This window comes from Culex quinquefasciatus, chromosome 3, assembly GCF_015732765.1.
Source record: "Culex quinquefasciatus strain JHB chromosome 3, VPISU_Cqui_1.0_pri_paternal, whole genome shotgun sequence".
Taxonomy (NCBI): domain Eukaryota; kingdom Metazoa; phylum Arthropoda; class Insecta; order Diptera; family Culicidae; genus Culex; species Culex quinquefasciatus.
In genome coordinates, this window is record NC_051863.1 from 41,362,051 (window position 1) to 41,381,671 (window position 19,621).

At 44.1% G+C, this 19,621-nt stretch overlaps 1 protein-coding gene across 12 annotated transcripts in view; it reads left to right on the plus strand.

Annotated features, from left to right (window-relative positions):
• LOC6040300 (protein winged eye) overlaps positions 1 to 19,019 on the plus strand; it is a 408,769-nt gene extending 389,750 nt beyond the window's left edge. For 8 of the 12 annotated variants that reach the window (XM_038261920.1, XM_038261919.1, XM_038261918.1 and 5 more), the window contains 8 exons: positions 4,518 to 4,622; positions 9,998 to 10,114; positions 10,828 to 13,871; positions 13,935 to 14,157; positions 14,393 to 15,036; positions 15,099 to 15,293; positions 17,143 to 17,304; positions 17,370 to 19,019. In XM_038261920.1, the coding sequence (XP_038117848.1) occupies positions 4,518 to 4,622; positions 9,998 to 10,114; positions 10,828 to 13,871; positions 13,935 to 14,157; positions 14,393 to 15,036; positions 15,099 to 15,293; positions 17,143 to 17,304; positions 17,370 to 17,618 (4,739 nt within the window). In that variant the 3' untranslated portion in view covers positions 17,619 to 19,019. The remainder of the gene's footprint in view (positions 1 to 4,517; positions 4,623 to 9,997; positions 10,115 to 10,827; positions 13,872 to 13,934; positions 14,158 to 14,392; positions 15,037 to 15,098; positions 15,294 to 17,142; positions 17,305 to 17,369) is intronic. The other 4 variants (XM_038261924.1, XM_038261925.1, XM_038261928.1 and 1 more) reach the window with 4 other exon arrangements.
• Positions 19,020 to 19,621: the final 602 nt, after the last annotated feature.

Consider the following 19,621-nt stretch of genomic DNA (forward strand, 5'->3'; position numbering starts at 1 on the left):
GCGACATAAATTTAATTCACATCAACCAGTGCATGCGAAATTTTGACTTTGTTTGTGATAGGCAACAGAACACTCCAATCTTTACGACGACAACCTGATTTTGACCAAAGAGTATTTCCCTTCTCTCTGTTTTGACATTCTACTTTTGTTCGTTTCACACACAAACGAATGAGTGCTACGCAAAGTCACTCACACAGTCATTGACCTCCCTCCAGTGATGTCAACCATCGCGGCGCTCATTTTTGGTTCGCGGCACATTTTTCGGTTGTAGTGCTTTTCAGTTACGGAATTCAACAAAATCGTGTTCGAAGCACTTGTAGAACTCACCAACAGCAATATTTCTTCAGAACATTGTAAAGCTGTAAAATTCATACGCAAAAAGTTACAAGAAGATTTCAGACCTCAGGACCAATGGTGCGCGATGCTTTCGTTTGCCTAACGCATTTTTGGTTGTAACTTTTTTTGTATTCATCAAAAATCAACACTATGTTCAGCAAAGTTGTACGATTTGGTGTGTTCTACAAGTTCTTCATACACAACTTTGTCAAATTCCGTAACTGAAAAGCACTATAAACAAAAAATGTGCCGCGAACCAAAAATGAGCGTCACGATGGTTGACATCACTGCCTCCCTCTAGAATTACATTCGCTCAGATAACGGTCGTTTGACATCTCTCGCATGATCGCATTCAAATGATTTCTGCCACCACGTAGCAAAGGAAGAGAGAGAGAGAGAGAGAAAGAGAGACGAAAAACGAGAGCTGCTTGCGTGGTGCTCATTTCTCGTTCGTTTCGTCTTTGTGTTTACGTTCACCGACCGTCACCAAGCAATGATGATCATGATAGGCGCCGTGTGTCAGGCTGGCACTGTCAGCTATAAAATTTCGTTTTCGGAAATATTCGCTGACAGAAAGTTCTATCAAATATTCAATGACAGTATTGTCTACTTTACAGACGTTTCACAGTACATAAAATAAGCGAAATTTAAACAAAAGGAAATGCTAGGTTCTAGCCGAAAAACAAAAGAAAGTTTAGAACAAAAAAGATATTTATTAAAAAATAGGAATCCGATGGTAAAATCGCATACAAAAGCATGCACATCACCTTCGTCAAAATAAACACTTAATATTACACACTGCATGTACAATTTTTGCAAAAACAAAAAAAAAGTTGCAACCGACGAGATTCAAACCCAGCATCAACTGTAAGGACTGGCGCCTTAGCCCACTCAGCCATCAGACCGATGAAACGCTGTAAGGATAAACGCATATATGAGCTTGACATTTCGGTCAAGTAGGTTTCCCATACTGATGGGCTGCATATTTTAGTGTGTAAAATTACATAAAATCGCATAAAATAATGCAATATTTATTTTACACCCAGGCCTTTTACACGCAGCTGGATTACTACTTTTTTAGCTGTGTGGTCTAAAAAATCAGTGGGCAAAAAAATCTATGAAATTATTGGAAATAGAAAAAATCTTTTGAATTTTTATGAAATTTCAATGTACAGTACCGCAAACACTTTTTTTCTCGCAAACATTTTTTTTTCGTCGTCGTTTTTTTATGAATACCGTCATCTGGGGCGAAACGGAACACATGGGGCGAATTGGACAAGCTGTTTTACCCTTGTTACTGCACAAAATTTGAATGTTTTTGATTGTTTTCGTATAGAACAGACACAAATCAACAAAAATAGTGCATCGATTTCCAAATTTCAAGCTTTTAAGTGCTCTAAAACCTGCTGTCCCTATTCAGACTGTAGTCCCGATTCGCCCCAGATGACCTATATGATTGGACAGGTGTCGATTGCATTTTAAAAACTCTTTTTTCATTAAAATGTTAAATCTGTGGCTTGTAATTTATTTATTATTTTACTTTTGCGCTTTTCGAAACATAGCAAAAGAAATTTTTTATTAGAGATTTATTTAATCAGAATCACATTGGATAAATAATTGAAGTTGATTTAAAATCCAAATCCAAAAAAAGTACCATCCAAATGCTTCTAAACTATCTATCTGTTCAGATTGAAGTCGAAATTATCATCAGTTAATGTTAACCAACTAGTTTTGTGATTTCAAGCTCTAAAAACTTAACAAATGTAATGAAAAATGGTTCAATAACCATTTCTTAAAATATCCGGGGTGGACTTTAATAATTATTTTCCCGTTTCCCGGTAAATTCATAATCTTGGAAAATTGGACGCCCTAGTTTTTGAGAATGCATTTCAATACGATTTGAGAAATTGTATTTAAAAAATCCCGATCTCGGCCATCCCCAAATCGCGATATAGTTCGCTAAAACTGGCGCAGACAAATCACCTGAAATCACCAAAAATCGATATGTTAACACATTGACAAGTCAGAGTTTTAAAGCGCTCATAATATCACTTTTCTCTAAAACTAATCCCGGAATTGCTACGTGAAAAAGAACTTTGTTTTAAGTTTGCTAAGATGCATTTGATAGTCGTAGCAGGCGTAGATTGCGAGATAACATTTTGAAGTCTTTGACAACAGAGTGGCTTTGCCCTACGATCTAAAAGAAAAATAATCCAAAAATATTTCTGGAGGTTAGATTTTCTTAAATATCTTAATCGTGAATCACCCTAATTTTACTCTAAAACATATTGACACTCAACAAAATATTCACGTTGAAGTTACGTGAAAAGCTATGTGGTATTTTTCCACTAAAGTTTTCACGTAACTTCTACGAGGCGACCCTAGTAGAAACGGAATTTGCTTGGCCAGATCATTTCACGTCGTTTCTACGTGTTTCACACGTGAAAGCTAAATGCATTAATTGGCGATTTTTACGTTTTTGCTGTAGTAAATGTTATATGATTTTTATGGTTTTAGGTGATAATTTTAATAGATTCTTTTTTTGTCGAATAGAAATAAGAAGACATAAAGATGAATTTGCTAAAACTCTTTATATTTATTTACCAAAAGTTTTTTTTTGGGACAATCCCATCGTTTGCTACTAAATTAAAAAGAACGCGGGGCATAACCGTGCTCTCGAGTCGAGTCCTTAGGCCAAGTACAAAATTGTCACAAAATGGCCACGTGTGCTGCTCCAATTCAAGTGCATTGCGCTTGGCCACATCGCTCATGTAGCCGAGCAGGAGGGTGTTCGAGCGAAGCAAACCGAATACGACCGCGTACGTGATCAGATCATGTCCGTGACATCTTCGGTGGCGTCAAACACCATGGTAGAATTGGCCACTACGTAGAATCGGGGGCTGATATTCCATTGACCGCCGGGGGAAAAGATGCTGCTCGCAAGGATCTGCCAGAAAAAAATATTATAAATTATTAATGAACAAATTCTAACTTAATTCAACTTACCATTCAATTTTCAATCGAATTTTACGGGCAAAAGTCCCACAGCACGTCTTAACCGGACGCAATCAAATTTCATACTAAAATAATCACGTAAAAAATCGCTAAATGGCGCACCGAATCCCGTTGAAGTAACATTTCAAAACACATAAAAGCTACATGAAAAAGCCTAGTGGAAATATACTATAAGGTTTTTCACGTAACAATAACGTGAAAACATTTCTTGTTCAGAACATTTTTACATTATTTTTACGTGTGTCACGTAAAACCGGCCTTTGGAGGGGAAAATAGGGGTTACGTGATTTTTCACGTAGCATCAACGTGTGGATTATTCTGAGTGGAGTTCAATAATTTACTACCGAGATGAAAATAACAACTGTCATTTCTGCAGCTGCCACTTCCAGTAAGAATTCTTCCGAAGTAGCAATTACGCTAAAACAGCTTTAAAAATCACTATATTTTGCGCTGCCAGCTACGCACCTGCTGGTTTTAGCGAGAAAAATCGCCGATTTAGCAACATTTTTGGCAAATATCAGCAAAGTGAAAGCGCTGATTTGGCTATGCATTTCCTTTAAGTGTAGTCACTTTTTGAAATAACCGTAGACCTGGGTTTTCTTCTCAATTTAACCGTTTGGCCACCCTGACCCATTTCCACCCGTCAGTGATGCCATCTGCACTTCGAGTGCAGGAGGTCGCGCGCTCCTCCAGCAGTGTGGTGGTGGGACCACGTTTGTCGCGGCACATCGTATATAGCTGACATGACATTAACATATTATTCAACACACTGCACTGCCGTTTGATTTAAGGGCAGGCAATTAATTACATCACCATGAGTCAAGAACCGACCAGCACCAACAGCAGCCTAGTGGTGTCATAAATTAATAACAAAAAAATCACCCGGCTGTGCGATGGCGGTATTATTATTCTATTTAAATTTCAAATGCCACTTTGCGCGCACTAACTTCTCATGGGAATACCAGGCGGAGCTCTCAGTCATCCCGCAACCCTGCGGGAGGGCTTCAGCTCATGGACTTCCCAGAAGTGGTCCTAATTACCACCTTGAAGAATCTTTCGCGTCGCGTCAAATTGCTGGAATCAACAAAACGTCCACACAATTATCACTTCCAACCGAACGTTCTCTCGTCTCCTTCTCTCGTTTCAACTGTCCACGTGGCGTCCAGGTTGTCAGCAGCAGCAGCCGTCGAACCAGGCCGCGGATAAGAAGGTGGTCGGTTATCTGGTCATTGATAGGGTCGTTCCGCCCGCCGACGAGGTCGCCAAGAAAGGTAATGGTTGGGGAATTTTTAGGTCGTTCATTTTTTTTCCGTGTCGTGATCGTTTGTTGTTTGTCAGTTTTTTTTAAATGTGTGTGTGTGTGAAATGTCCTCGTAATGTGTTTGTGATTTTCGATTATGGGTGTTGTTTCTTTTTAAAAGATAATTTTTCTGCAAGAATGTTTCAGTGTTTTCGATCCTGTTTGATGTTAATTTTTTTTTTAATGCAAAATTAAAGAAACTTTAGGATTCTTTGTTCCACCAATCAAATATTCGTAGGCTGGCTATGAAATTATGAGAAAGTATTAGATTATTTTGAAACAGAAAGTGAGATTAACACTTTTGCTTTGGTATTTTAGAAGATCTGTCAAAAGTTGCCAACATCTTCTCAATCGACCACACATGATGAAAAACAAATAACTGTACTCAATTTAAAAAAAGGTTCCTCCAAAAACGCACCATTAATCATTCCGCGCTTCCAAAATATTTGCATCATAAAACACGTTTACGATGACAAATTCTCCGACCACCTTCCCCTTTAAAGATTCCGACCTCACCCAATGCTCCGCCGACCTTCTCCCAGTTTGATATCAAACCCCTCTGTACCATCGACTCAGCCCTCTTATCAGAAAGGCATTCAACAAACAGAATCAGGCCCGTCCGCAGTGGTGGAGGTACATCGGAAGAGGGAAATTGTGCAAAGAACGGCCACGTGTCCGCTTCCGAACTGGAACCAATTGTGACGATGTTTGCACCACCGCCACGTGGGTCGAAGGTTTGGGGTGGTGCCAACTCCCGGCACCATCAACATCATTTGAGCAATTGCATATTTTATTTGCGTTATTACATTAATGTTGTAGAGGGGAGGGCGAGATTGCAAGTTTTTGAGTCTTGAACACGAGGGTGGAAGATTTGATTTACGGTCCGCCAATCGGGCAATGTTTCGCGCGAGAGGACCAATAATAATTGGCTTCGTTAGCCGGATCCCGGAGGAATTCGATCCATTATTGTGGAACCATGCAGTGACGCATCATGTCCTTACCCTGTGCCCTTTTGCAGATCTACAAAACTTGATTTCAAATCTGAGACATGCAACAAAAACCATACAATCTGGAGCATTATTGCCACACGTCATACAAAATTGACAAATTCCGCAGAAACATTTCAAAAAGGCAAAAACTAGGATGTAAACAAGCCAAACAAACATTCTGCTTGTTTACATTCAAGGTTTTCCCCAAAGATTTTTTTTACGGAATCAAATTTGGTTGCAGGAAGTTCATGCAAGAGTGACAAAACGGCAAAATTCGCTTTGACAAGATGTCGCACTACACACATCATATGAAGAGTGACAACATTGCGAAACGTCAAAAAATCAACAAAACGACGCTGTCGTGCTATCTTGTCGCATGTCGCTTTTTGGCGTTCAAGGAAAAACGCGTTTTGATGTTTGACCTTGAATAAACAAAACATAGAGAGCGCAATGTAAACAATAGCAAACACGTTTCGTTTGGTTCAGCATTATGTGCATTGTTCTGAAGTTTGGTTGAATTTAGTTGCCGGAGTTCCGATTTATAATTAAAATTGTTTACGGCAGTCGGGCATGTACGTGTGTCAAACGCGTTCTGACCTGAAATCCCTTTGCCCTTTGTCACACTTACATCATTTTCAGAGGGTGTCAAGATAGCACAACAAGATTGACAAAAATGCACGGAGTTTTTTTCGGTTTTTATTGAATATCTCAGAAATCGAATTTTGCGGATCTGTGAATGGTCAAAAGGTGAGGCATTGTGAGCTGCACAAAATGGCGTTCTTAACTCAATTTGGCCCAAATTGTACATGCGACAAGTTAGCACGACAGCGACGAAAAGGTGAGCCATTGGAAGCTGCTTAAAATTATTGTTACTCTTTACATTGCGTTTTGTTGTAAATAAATTTCTCAAACGTCAAAAAATCAACAAACGACAAGATAGCACGACATCACGACAAAATCAAGAATAATATCGTCCAAATGCGTACCATTATTGAATGTCTTCTTTCTTCGAATCTTCTTCCTCCTTTTTTCCCAATCGATCGACCGGAAATCGAAACAATGCAGGCGACACGTGACAAACGTGGTGTGCCGGAAGTGCGCGTGCACACACACATGTGTGGCAGCAGCTGCTGGACAACTGACGCTGTGGAATAACACCAATTAACGGTTATGGTTTTTTTCGATTGAAGCTCCAATATTTGAAGAGGGCCCGGGTTTTTTTTTTTTTTTTGTTCGGACGGGTCAAATTACGTGGACATTGTGGAATTCAATCTATCGATTCCTGGTGAACGGGGAAGGTGTGTCCCCTTGGGAAGTATGCATTTTCTTGATTAAAGTGATAATCGATTTTTAGGGATTGACCGGTGATCAATCATTTATCTATGTTTGTTTTTAAAAGTGGTCATTAGACTTTAAATATTTGGCTTTTAGCTTTCTTTAAGTGGACGGCAAATCTTTTCTTGCTACGCCTTTTAAATTGGTTATCAGACTGCCAAAAAAATAATCTAGAATGATATCAAATAATTCAATGAACAGTAACATGACATTAAAAGCAACATTAAAAAATGTCATAACAAGTTGTCAGCTTCCTCCTGTCATTTTGGTTAATGCTAAAGAAAGCAACTATTGCCTTTTGCAAGCGTCAAATCAATACAAATTGAGTCCTGAAATTAAGCTAAAATTTGTAATATTTTTGTTCACAACGATAAAGTATGCTTTTCTGAGTAGCATTACTTTTTTACCGTTTTACATTAAAATTTACATAGGGCTTTAGGACCCCATTGCTGCCGGATCTCTCCCGAAAAAGATCCGGCAGCAATTTTGTATGGTTTGACGTTTGCTGAGGGTGCCGAAAAAAGGTAAACAAATCACTTCGTGCATCAGTCAATTTTACACTTCAGACCTCTGACAGTTGTGGCGATTGCGTTATCAAAACACTGATTGACACAGCCGGACCCTAAGATGACAGTTTTCGTGAGTTGTGCGTATTCACTGATAGATGGCCAGTGGGCCTCGTCGGAGATGCGCAACTCAAAATTTGCATAGAAAAATCCAAAATTATGCGTTACGTAATAAAAGGACGCTTCCTTACTAGTCCGACGATGGAATATTTCCATTCGAGCAGTTTTTGCTTTTTTCTACAATGTATGCCTTATCGGTGAACTGTCATTTCTACCACTCGAATTCGGTTGTCCATTGGTCACTTGACAGACCTGGACTTTATTTTCTACAAAATATCTGAGATCCGGCTTCAAAAAGTGCTTATTTAACACATAACTTTCGATATAGTTGTCAGCTCATCCTTTAGTTTGACAACTGTCATTGCTGTTTTCAAGGTATTTATTTTCCGACGTTTGTGATGGTTTGACGATTGCTTAGGGTGCCGAAAAAACGTATTGACGATTACAAGGACAGACTGTTTGTTTACACTTCGTCTTTAAACCCATTTACATTGTTTTACTTAACTTTGCTCATTTGATCTGTATGTTGTGAGGCAAAATCAAGCAAAACAATGTAAAAGGGACCTACATCGAAGTATAAACAAAGAGTGTATCCTGCTCACGTCATTTGATGTTTTCATAAGGAACGAGCAAGATAGACTCTTTGTTTACATAGTTTTTTTTAAACATAGTTTTTTAATGGGCCTTGAGAGCATTATTTTGCATTTGTCACAGAAACAGATCATTTTAAGCTTGTCGTATTATTTACACACATCCATACATTATGATTGTCGAGCTGTAGATGTAAATGTAGGCCATAAATTTGTTTTGATTTACTTCGTTTCAAGATGAATAGAAAATTGATAGTAAGTGTCATAATCGTGCATGATATGTTTTGAAATTTGTTTTTTGTAATAAATCATGATCGAACACGCCATTTTTGAAACATGCTTAAATTTCTTTGTTTATTTTTTTAGCGAATGTAATTAGTTCTTGTACCCGCATATAGATGTAAATTTATGAAACATTTTTCCACTTGCACACGCCAAACCCTCTTTTGTGTGTTATTTCCAGAGCAAAAAATAATGACTTATTAAACTCATTAAAATATAATTGAGGCATAATTGCCAAGTTAAGCTCCACGGGGGATGCTCCAGTAGAGCGCACCCCGTATGAATATGGAAATTGAGCATTACTTAACGACCACAAAGTTACATTAAGTCCAATGTACTTTGAGTAGCGAACAAAAAAATCAGCAAACTTAATCAACGTTTCGTGCAAACCTTCGGTCGATTATCTGGCCTAGTAGCGAAGCAACTTCATGTTTACATGAAAATTGCAAAAAAAAATAAATAAATTTAGCGTAATTTCGCTTTAAATTAATGCTCGCGCCAAAATTACTACGCAACTGGCACTTATTAGCATTAGAAGCACAAATTACAACAATAAAAAATTCACATTATCAAAATTCATCGCAACCTGCCCACATTCACACTCACACACACACACGCACATACGGCCATCAATTTCTTGCCCAACACGACGACGACGACGACCGGCTCTAATGGAATTAGTCACGGAATCCATCCGCCGAACGAGGGGCGTCTTCTATCGCGCCCCCATGTATTGGTGCAATCTTCGCCCAAACGCCACGCCCCCTTAACTCGCCAGCCAATCCGAACGAACCGTCGCTCGCCAGCCAATCAGCGGCCCGAACGGCCGCCAACTTCGGGTTAACTTCGGCTCCCTCACACAAACGCACGCGACGGCCCGGCCATCAAAGTAGGCGACTTCGGGCCGAAGCACGTTGTTTTGTTTACGATTTGGGGTGCGATGGTGTGCGTGAGGGGTTTTGTTGTCACCACTACCGGCGCGCGAGGTGGGTTCGTGCGAGTATGCGTTTGATGGTGGATTGTTTTGAAATGAATTTCCAGATAATTTATGATACTCCTGTTTTTTCTCATTAATGGAAACTTGTCGGGGTGTGTGTGTTTGAGTCTATCGTGAAACATTAATTTCGAATCGTGTATCGGGGTTAGGCCAGGAGGAGGTTTCCTTTGCCGCAGCAGGTTCTCACTGTCGCAAGCTGCATTGATTGACTTTGTCAGTTTCCCTGTTGAGAACTCAAAAATAAATACAATTTTGCTATTGACAGATGCTCACCTGTACCATAATTCGCCTTGTTTATTTTTTATGCTTCAATGCAAACAATTCTGAAGGTGAGCATCTGTCAAACACGATTAAAGTTTCAACCAGAAGGCTTGCACGATTGTTTTCGATGGAACCAAACCCCCGACTTCGAACCAATCTAATCGGAATGGTTCTCCGGGGAGTTGGCATAGTTGTAAAATCTCTTGTTTCATCCATCCCTTGACTGAGATCTGATTTCGTTCCCATTTTCTCGTCTCTTCCCCCAGCCCCCATCCCGATGGAATCGATGCTACCGATGCCACCGATGCCGCCGGTCGGCTTCCAGCTGGTGCGAGACCCGGGCAGCGGACAGATTCTGTTTCTGCCCGCGGCGACGACGATCGGTAAGTGTTTTCGCGTGTGTAGTTTGGCTCCTCCTTGTGAGGTTAGTTTGTAGCGAGCTTGTGCCGGACATGGTTGTACTTATTGTTGTTGTCTTTGCCATAAAGAATCCATTTGAAAAATGATCTTTACCCCCTTACACCTGTCAAAAATGGTAAATACTGCAATCAGATTTCAAGACAAAACAACTAGAGCTACGGTACACAGGGTTGGCTCAGTATCAATGGAATTGTTTGAACTCTTGTTTAATCATAATTACAACCATGTCTGAAGTAGTTCAGTCAGTTTATTATTGCTTTTATAATAAAAAAGTTAATTAGTTCTGGATGAAACTATTTGGCTATGAATTTATCATCGAGATGCTTTGCACGCTGAATTTGACAGTTCGAAATCTACGTTACCTTATGGTTGAATGACATTGATTCAGTTCAACGTCACCCAACATTGAGGTACCGTAGTGTCAAACGAATCACTTGATGGAAAGTTCTCCAGAATGTTATGTTTAATGAGTTAGTTGTAGCAAATTCGGTGTTTGGTTACCATTGTACCTTGATTTAGTTACACCTCAGTTGCGTGCTTGCGTATTGCTTCACTTTAACCACATGAATTTTCTTTTTTCTCTTTTTCTTTCATTCTTTTATTTCTTCCCACACATACTCTACTTATCTAACGCGCATTGATTTGGTTTAACCGTACGCTACCGCCCGCTCTGTAGCCAATCCAACCAACCTGCTAGATAAAATCTTTATTTCCTGTGTAGAACCATTCCAACAGACGGTGCTGTGGCCCTCGTACCCCCAGTCGACGGCGATTCAGCCGCCGCACCTGCTTCTGCCGCAAATTGCGCAGCAGCAGCCCCAGCAGCAGTTGCAACCTCCGCCGCTGGCACCACTGCAGGTGCTCAGCTCGGACTACCTGGCCACGGCCAGCAGTACCACGCTGCACCAGCTGACGGGGGATAGCCAGTGCAATGGCCTGGACAAGAACCCGCTGAAGCTGATTTCGCCCTTTCCGGCGTCGATTCAGCAGCAACAGCACACCCAAACTCATCACAGCACACGGTACCTGGCGTTGGCATCCGATGGATGCGGAAACAATAGCGCAAACATCAAGCGGACAACGCTCAACACGAGCAGCAAGCAGATGCAGCTGAACAGTCTCCCCGCACCGGCACCCATTCAGCCGTCCATACCGATGCCAATTCCGTCGCATACGTTTATCAAAATTGAAGACTGCTCCGGACCGACGACGTCCAACTGTCACAATCCGGTACAGCAGCTCTTCCACGAACCGGAAAAGACCATCCAAACGGCTACGATCGCCACCTCGCCGGACATTGCTCCACAGCTGCTCTTCCAGCAGGGCAATCTCATCCAGATAGCACCTTCCAAACCTACCACCATCCTGGATCACACGGCACTCCTGCCCACGATGGCCAACCCAATCACGCCACCTCCCTCAACCGTCCCTGCCCCGATCGTACCAAGCCCGCATCTGCTACAGCAGCAGGAAATTCCCGCTGCCACGTGTCTCACACCACCGCCAGATCAGTCGATCGCGGCTCCGGTGGAGTCTTCGGAAGCCAGCGTTCCCGAAGTGCAGGACGCCAACGTCCAAACCGACACACCGGTCATGAGCGAGGATGACAACACGGTTGGCACGGACGATGTTCCGCAGCAGCATGACTCCGCTACGCTTACCACAGAGGAGTCCCACTTCCAGGAATGCTTCCCGCAGCAGCAGCAGTCGTGCGAAACCTTGTGCCATACTAGCATCATCAACAGCAGCGCCGACTCGGCGATCGAGCCGGACATGTCCGTCGGGCATTCGAGCATCAACACCAGTACTAGTACAAACTGTGATCAAGTGGATATGGAGGTGGAAGACGGTGCGATCAGCTCGACAGCTGTTCCCGTCGTCGAACACCCAAAAGCGTTAACGGTGAACGCCAACTGCGGAGGCCTTCGGATACCAAAGCTGGAGATGCTTTCTCCTACCGAAAACCCACCACCACTCGAAGAACCTCGACCCGAGCAGCCACCCCAACAGGAGCATCCCGTCGACCTGAGCGGTCTGGAACTGCTCTCGCGAAGCATCGAAGTCTTCCAGAAGAAGGCGTCCATGATCAAGAAGGAGCCGATCTCGCCACAGCTTCCACCAGAACCCCTCCCAATTCCCCCACTGGTTCCATGCGAACCCGTCGTTAGCCAGCCAGAACCGGTGAACAGTCCTGCCCCCACACCCGCTCTACCAACCCCCGAAACCTTCATCCGAAGTGACGAACCCATGGTCGGTCTAAACCTGCTGTGCGCCCTCGCCGAGCAGCGCTTCCAGGAGGAGGGCATGTTCAAGAAAGACTCCCCGGCAATGTCTCCAGCGGAGCAACAGGACCCGCCACCCGCTACCCCTAGTCCGACGGTGGAGGATGAAGTTCCGTCGTCGCGCAAGCGCAAACACAAACATTCCAAAGAGTCGCGAAAGTCGAGCAAGAAATCGAAGCACGATCGCGAGCAGAGGCGCGATCGCAAGAGGAAGCACAGCTCCGAGGAGGACGAGTTTGGTGGGGAGCTGAAGGAGAGCTACCGGCGGATTAAGACGAAGCTGGAGAAGTGCTCCTGCAAGGACGCGGACGAGCGGGATCACCGGTGTTGTGGGGTATGGCCGTCGGCGAACGAGCTGTTCAACGTGATGGAGTCGGACATGAAGCAGCGGCTGGTGAGCATAACGCGGCAGTGCGAGGAGAAGAAGCGCGAGCTGGAACAGATGGCTTGTACTTCGGTGGCGAAGGTTAAGCCGATGACGGCGATGGTGAGGATACCGGACATTGGCAAGTCGTATTTAAACGGAGCGTTTGGCACGACGAGTACCACCTTGTCGGCACCAAAGTTCAGCACGATCCCAGCGTTGTCGCCAAGCTTCTCCTCGTCCTCCAACTCGACTTCGTTCGTGGAGTTGCCCAAGCTGAGTTCGGACACTGACTCCAGCAAGCTGGAAGACGCCGACTCCAGCTCGATCGAGCGGTTATCCTTCTCCAAGCGGAAGGGTGGCGTCCCCAAAAAACACGACGATATCGCCCTGACCGAGACGATCGTGGCCAAGAAACCCAAGAGTCTGGTAGGGTACATCCTGGCGTCCAAGAACCGAGTTGGAGACAGTAACGTCAAAGAGACCTCCCAGCAGAAGGCGTCCTCTTCCCACCACGGAAACGGCTTCGCCGACCAGCTCAAGAAAAAGTCCCCCATCCACTCGTCCAAGTTCGAGAGCACGACCAGTGACGACACCAGCAACCTGTCGGACAGCTCGGCCAAGCAGCTCAAGATCAAATCCCCTCCGTTCAGCTTCGACGACGAAAACAGCAAACCGTCGGACGCCGCCTTCTCCATCTTTGGCGGCAAGCCGTCAATCTTCGATAAGATCAAGTCCGCGACAGCGGCCGCTTCACTTCCAACCCTACCACTCGCCCCGAACCCCTCCGCAAGCAAGCACCACTCGTCGTCCAAGTCGCACAAAAAGTCCCGCAGCAGCAAGGAGCGCAAGCGGCGGAGAAGTTCCGAAAAGCGGCGCATCGATCAGCGCTGTATGCTGACGAGTGAGCACCTGAACCAGGAGAAGACGCGGGTGCTGTTCGCCCTCGGGGGGTTGTTCTACGCCGGGTGCTTGAGTGCGGTGCAGCCGCCGGATATCTACGCGGTCACGCTGGACGGGGAGCGCGGCAACAGGCCGCACATCGAGTCCCGGGAGGAGGTGCTGCGAGATGCGGTAAGTTGACTGAGGGTAAATGTTGTTGAGTACGGTCAATTGAACGATCAATCTTCCTTTCAGATCCTCGAGGTCGCGCCCAAATCCGTGGACGAAATCCCGCCGGGAACGCGCCTTTGCGCGTACTGGAGCCAACAGTACCGCTGTCTGTACCCGGGCGTTGCGGCCGAGCCTACCTCGCCGGACCCCGAGAAGCGGTACGTGAATGTGGAGTTTGACGACGGTGACAGCGGCCGGATCGCCCTGGAGGACATCCGGTACCTGCTGAGTGATTACCCAATAGTCGGTAAGTTGAGAATTTGATATAAATTTAGTTTAAGTCGGCCCACTTTCGATTCAATTAACAACAACAAAAACAGTCAAAATTTAGTTCGTAAGCCTAACCGTTAAGTTAATCCTAAGTTTTGTCTAACGACCGTTTTGGGTTGATTTGTGGAACATGTTTTTCTTTCTTTTTTCTCGCCTGATTTACACTCAACTCAACACACACACACTACACTCGACTCGACCCTCCTCTTTAGAATACGATCCAAATCCTCTTCTATCGCTAGGCAAGAGAAAACGCCAGCCCAGTGTGTCGGAGGTGGGTTCGACCACCGTCACGACGACGACGACCTCCTCGTCGGCGGCGGCTGCCGCAGCCGGTTCCACCGCCACCACGAGTACAACGATCACGACCACGAACTGCTTCGCGATCATCAGCAGCGAGCGCACGTCCGAGAAGCGAGTCCACGACGACGCCTACCGGGAGGAGCGCCGCCGGCTCAAGAAGATCCGCAAGGACAAACTGCGCCGGCTAGCGGCCACCAATGCCGAAGTTCCGGCCGCGTCAGCCGGACACAAGTCTCACAAGAAAAAGTCCAAATGCTACGACGAGCTGTGCAAGCACCGGAAGCACAAGAAGCGAAGAAAGCACAAGAAGCACCACCGCGAGTCGCACCAGCAGGACATTCCGTCCTCGCCGGATGGCGACGCCGTTGACGACGACATCTCCCAGGGGGACAGCGCCTCGCAAACGGCGGCCGAAGCACCGTTCAGTCCGGCGTCGACGACGACGACCACCGACAAGCTCGACGAGCCCGAGTTCAACCCGAGCCTTAAGGAGGACACCATGACCGAGGAGGAGGCGGAATCGTCGATTACGGAGAGTTCCGGATCGTACTATGTAAGGCGGCACGAACCCTTGTGATGAAAATCTGATCACTAATTAGACCATGTTTCTTGCAGCAACCCGCGAAAAAGTCCGGCGGCGCGGAAAAGCTCGAGAAGCGCCAATCGACGGAGAACGGCAACAGCAAGATTGCGGCGTTCCTGCCGGCGCGCCAGCTGTGGGCCTGGTGCGGCAAGGGCTATCGGAGGTCGACGGGGCGCGTCAAGAAGCAGTTCTACAAGTCGATCCAGCGAGGGAAGGAGACGATTTCGGTAGGTGAAAGGTTTGGGATGTTATTGTTTATTTAGGGTATGGGAACCATTTGCTATTCCACCACACGCATATGAGCAAAAAGGGGTTAAGCCGCGCTCAGATTCGCGTTACTTTTGATCTCGAAGCGAATGCGTATCGATAATGAACATGGCCAACCGTCATAACGTGTTTTTCCTCACAGTACCATCGTGTGTCACTTCTACGCCAACGACCGTTGTCGTACAAACTCCTTGCAGCTCTTCTTAAATTCGTTATTGTTGCGGGTGAACTTTGCAATCTCTGGTAGCTGGTTGAATAGCTTAAAACCATTGTAAAACAGCGAGTTCTGCAATCCGAGATTGTTAGCTCCACTACTGTCATGCTCGTAGTTATCCCTTCTGCATACCACGGCTTCCGTCAAGTTTTGTGGTGCCATCCTTTCCTTAACACGAAAACCAAAAAACAAGTGTGTTGTATTCGATCCGTTGCTTCACCGACATCCACTGCAAACATTCGAGCATACTTCGTCTCGGTGTCATTCTGTCACATTTTTAGTATAAGACGCATTATTTTACTCTGTAGCACTTGCATCCTTATCGTTGTCCTTGTCGTTGTGTTCCAAGAACAAGATTGATAAGCGAATTTTACACCTGGACCCAAGGCTGTATATCATAGGTACTCGCGATCTTGCTTTGCATTAGTGTGAGTGCATGACTCCGTGCCACTAAAACCAAAACAATAACAAACGAACAATGGACCGTGCCAGGAAAACCAAAACATAAACAATGTCAGTGTCAGTGGAGTGAGAGAGTCAGAGATAACGATTTTGACAACCGCACTACTACACACTCAATCGCGAGTACCTTAGGTAGAAAGCCATGACCTGGACCTTTGTGTCTGTTGTAAAGTAGGGTATTTTACATAGAACCCCCCGCGCTACCTTCCGAATGGTGTAGTCAATGTGTCCGTTGAAGTTCAATTTTTCGTCCAGCATGACCAGGTTATTTCATCGTACCTACGCCGCTCCACTATTCTTCTTGCGGATTCAGTAGCCCTCGTTTTGTTTTCGGGCGCAACTGGCCTTTCTCCATATTTTTCACACCAAATCGCACAACAACTTCTTCAGGAACTCAGATTGGCTCACATAACCTGCATAGTGGCAGGTTTGGCCGGATTTATCCCGTAGAAACACGCGTAGTTTGCTCAAACAAAACTGGACAACTTGATTGACCGCGTGCTTCGCAAAAGGGTGATGCAATAGAGTTATCTACGTGCGCATGTATTGCGTGTACGTACACGCAAAAAAGTGAGGTTAAATTTTGTACCGGCCAGCAAAACAAATGGTGTGCTAGTGTGTGTGAGATCGGGCTCTATGCCACACTTTGTTGTTGTCGTTGACAGCCCGGTCGGAAAAAAAATCTGGTAAATTTGAGTGTCTGGCGCAGGCGGACGTTTGTCGTGCAGTTCAGACACACTTGGCACATTTCTTTTAGCCAGGTTTTGCGTGACGCCCGACGAATCTGGCAAAAATCTGGCGGAATAACACACAGCTGTCTGGCACAAAAACGAATCGGTTCAATCGGTTGAACCGTGCACGACCGGTTTGTTGCATATTCGCCAGAATTCTGGCAACATTCTTGGGCCAGTCGGGGGGAAAATCTGCCAGACGTCTTGCGCAGCTAAGTGCAGCGCCCAAGACAAAACGCCTGCCAGGCGCCCCCCTTTTCCGTCTGGGAGCTTGATGAGGTCGAAAAGGGGGTTCAGCCGATTAGGTCAACTCGAACATGCGTCAACCAGGGTTGTTCACAATTAACTTTTTGTTGAAAATCATGGAATATTTTTTTGAAAATACAATTTTTCTCCTTCTAGGTCGGCGACAGCGCCGTCTTCCTGTCGACGGGCCGGCCCGACCGGCCCTACATCGGCCACATCGAGTCGATGTGGGAAACGTCCACCAACAACATGGTCGTCCGGGTCAAGTGGTTCTACCACCCGGAGGAGGCCGAGGGATGCCCCAATCTCAAGTATCCGGTAAGTTTTGAAGGTTGACTTTTCTTCGAACCAGATCGTTAACGGCGTTTTTTCTCCGTCTTCAGGGTGCCCTGTTCCAGTCGCCGCACGAGGACGAAAACGACGTGCAGACCATCTCGCACAAGTGTGAGGTGCTCGCGCTCAAGGAGTACACGGCCAAGTTCGGGGCCGACCCGCGCCAGTACAGTGCCATCTACGACAACAACGACACGTACTACCTGGCCGGGTACTACGACCCGACCGTCGTGACGATCCGGATGCAGCCGGACATTGAGGTGCTGCCCGGAGGTGAGCGATGGGTTAAGACGGACTAAACGCGGGAGGGGAAGAGGAATTCGGAGCGGTGCAATTTTTGGAAAAAAGATAATTTCGAGGCAATTCAAAGACTTGAGCAAAATATTGGTAGCATTAGGCTGGGGAAGTCTTCAAAAGATTTCCGTCGCAAAGAAAATTACATGGAAACAAATCAGTTAAGATTAAGAAGCACTTTGAAAAAGTGTGTTTGTAAAATTACTGTTAATAGTACGTAAGTTCTGTAAAGTTTGTAAATAAAACAAATAAATAATCACAATTTGCATCTAAATGTCAACACTCAAGTGGTTATCTATTGAAACATGTGGCGCCCGAAACAAAACAAAAACAACAACAAAGAGTGGTAATATATTTTTCTACCTGATGAGATTTTTAACGTGTAGTGCGGACGAAAGAGCTTTTGGAACGAAATTCGAAATACCTCTGCTATACATTGATATCAAACAAAAAACACAAACGAAAGCAAGACAAAAATGCAACATATTTTGGACTGACAGGCGAAAACGCTTGAAATTGTGAAAAAAGAAACATTTAGAATCACGCAACAAAAAGATAAATTTGAATTCGTTTCCAGGTTTTCTTCTGATGTACAGCAGGGGTGACGACTAAATTTTGCGAAAGAGGCGCGTTTTAAAAAAGAACCTTAATGTTTTCTACTTAATCAAATCAAACTTTTCAACATGATCTCTTTAATGTTAATTGGTACAACAATACAAATCTGTTTCAAGCTTAGAGTTACAAACACACAAACACACATGTAATTGTTGAATTAGAGCACAAGTAGAGACAGGGAACTTAAAACAATACAAATCTAACAATAGTATGGATTAATTTATTAACATTCTTGGACAAACACAGCAAAAAAAAAAACAGTTGAAAACTAATCCGTAGAAGGCGACAAACGAAACCCAGTGGCAAACGTTAAATCTTAATATCAGAATAAGCAAAAAAATCTTTTCTTGGTGTAAATAGTCTAGAGTTAGATATTTAATTGATGTCAAAAACTTCTTTTTGCGTGGAAAAATCAACCCCAAAAAGAGAAAGAGAACGAGCTTTTCGCTACACTACAAGTTTAGCATAAATTACGCATCTATTTGTTTTTTTTTTCTGTACATGTTGAGTTACTCTATCTGTCGTTTTATTAATCATACATTCAAAAGCAAAAACAACTAGCGCTAAGTTAAGGTCGTCTGTGTATGCTGAATTATTCAAACAAAACACTCAGAATGAAATCAAAATGTGCGAGAATGGATGGAAGATTGATTGGGAGAGCGCGAAGCGGAAGCAACGAAGTGATCGCTTATTTTTAGAAGAAATTGAACGATAACTTCTTCCCCCACGAGTATGGTATGTTTTTAGTGTATGTAACGTATGCAATGAATTAAAAATAATTTCAAAAACAATTTTTGTTCCTTAGTTCGAGTATGATGACATAAACCCTTGAAAATATTTACTGTGAAAAAACCATTCAAAATAAAAAAAAATCACTCCCAGTTTGAAAATTATTTGAAAAAAATATTTAAAAAAACATTGTTGAGCAATTCAATCTTTTCAAAATTTTCCGTTTTCATATGATTGATTTCATAATCAAATAAGGCATTTTGCTTCTGAGCAATTCTCTCATTTCGATCATTCGATTTTTGTGTATTTTTCAATCCGACTGAAACTTTTCGTGCCTTTGGTATGATGCCCAAAGAAGCTATTTTGCATCATTAGTTTGGGCATATAATTTTCCATACAAATTTGGCAGCTGTCCATACATAAATGATTTATAAAAAATCAAAAATCTGTATCTTTTGAAGGAATTTTTTGATCGATTTGGTGTCTTTGGCAAAGTTTTAGGACTAGACTGAAAAAAATGATACACTCAACCCCCGGTGGTTTGTCACTTTTTCGTTTGACACTTTTTTAGTTTGTACCCCGTTGGTTGGTCAAACTAAAAAGTGACGAACTGTCACTTTTTACACGGCGCTCACGCACACTATCAAAACAAACGTTTGGTAGT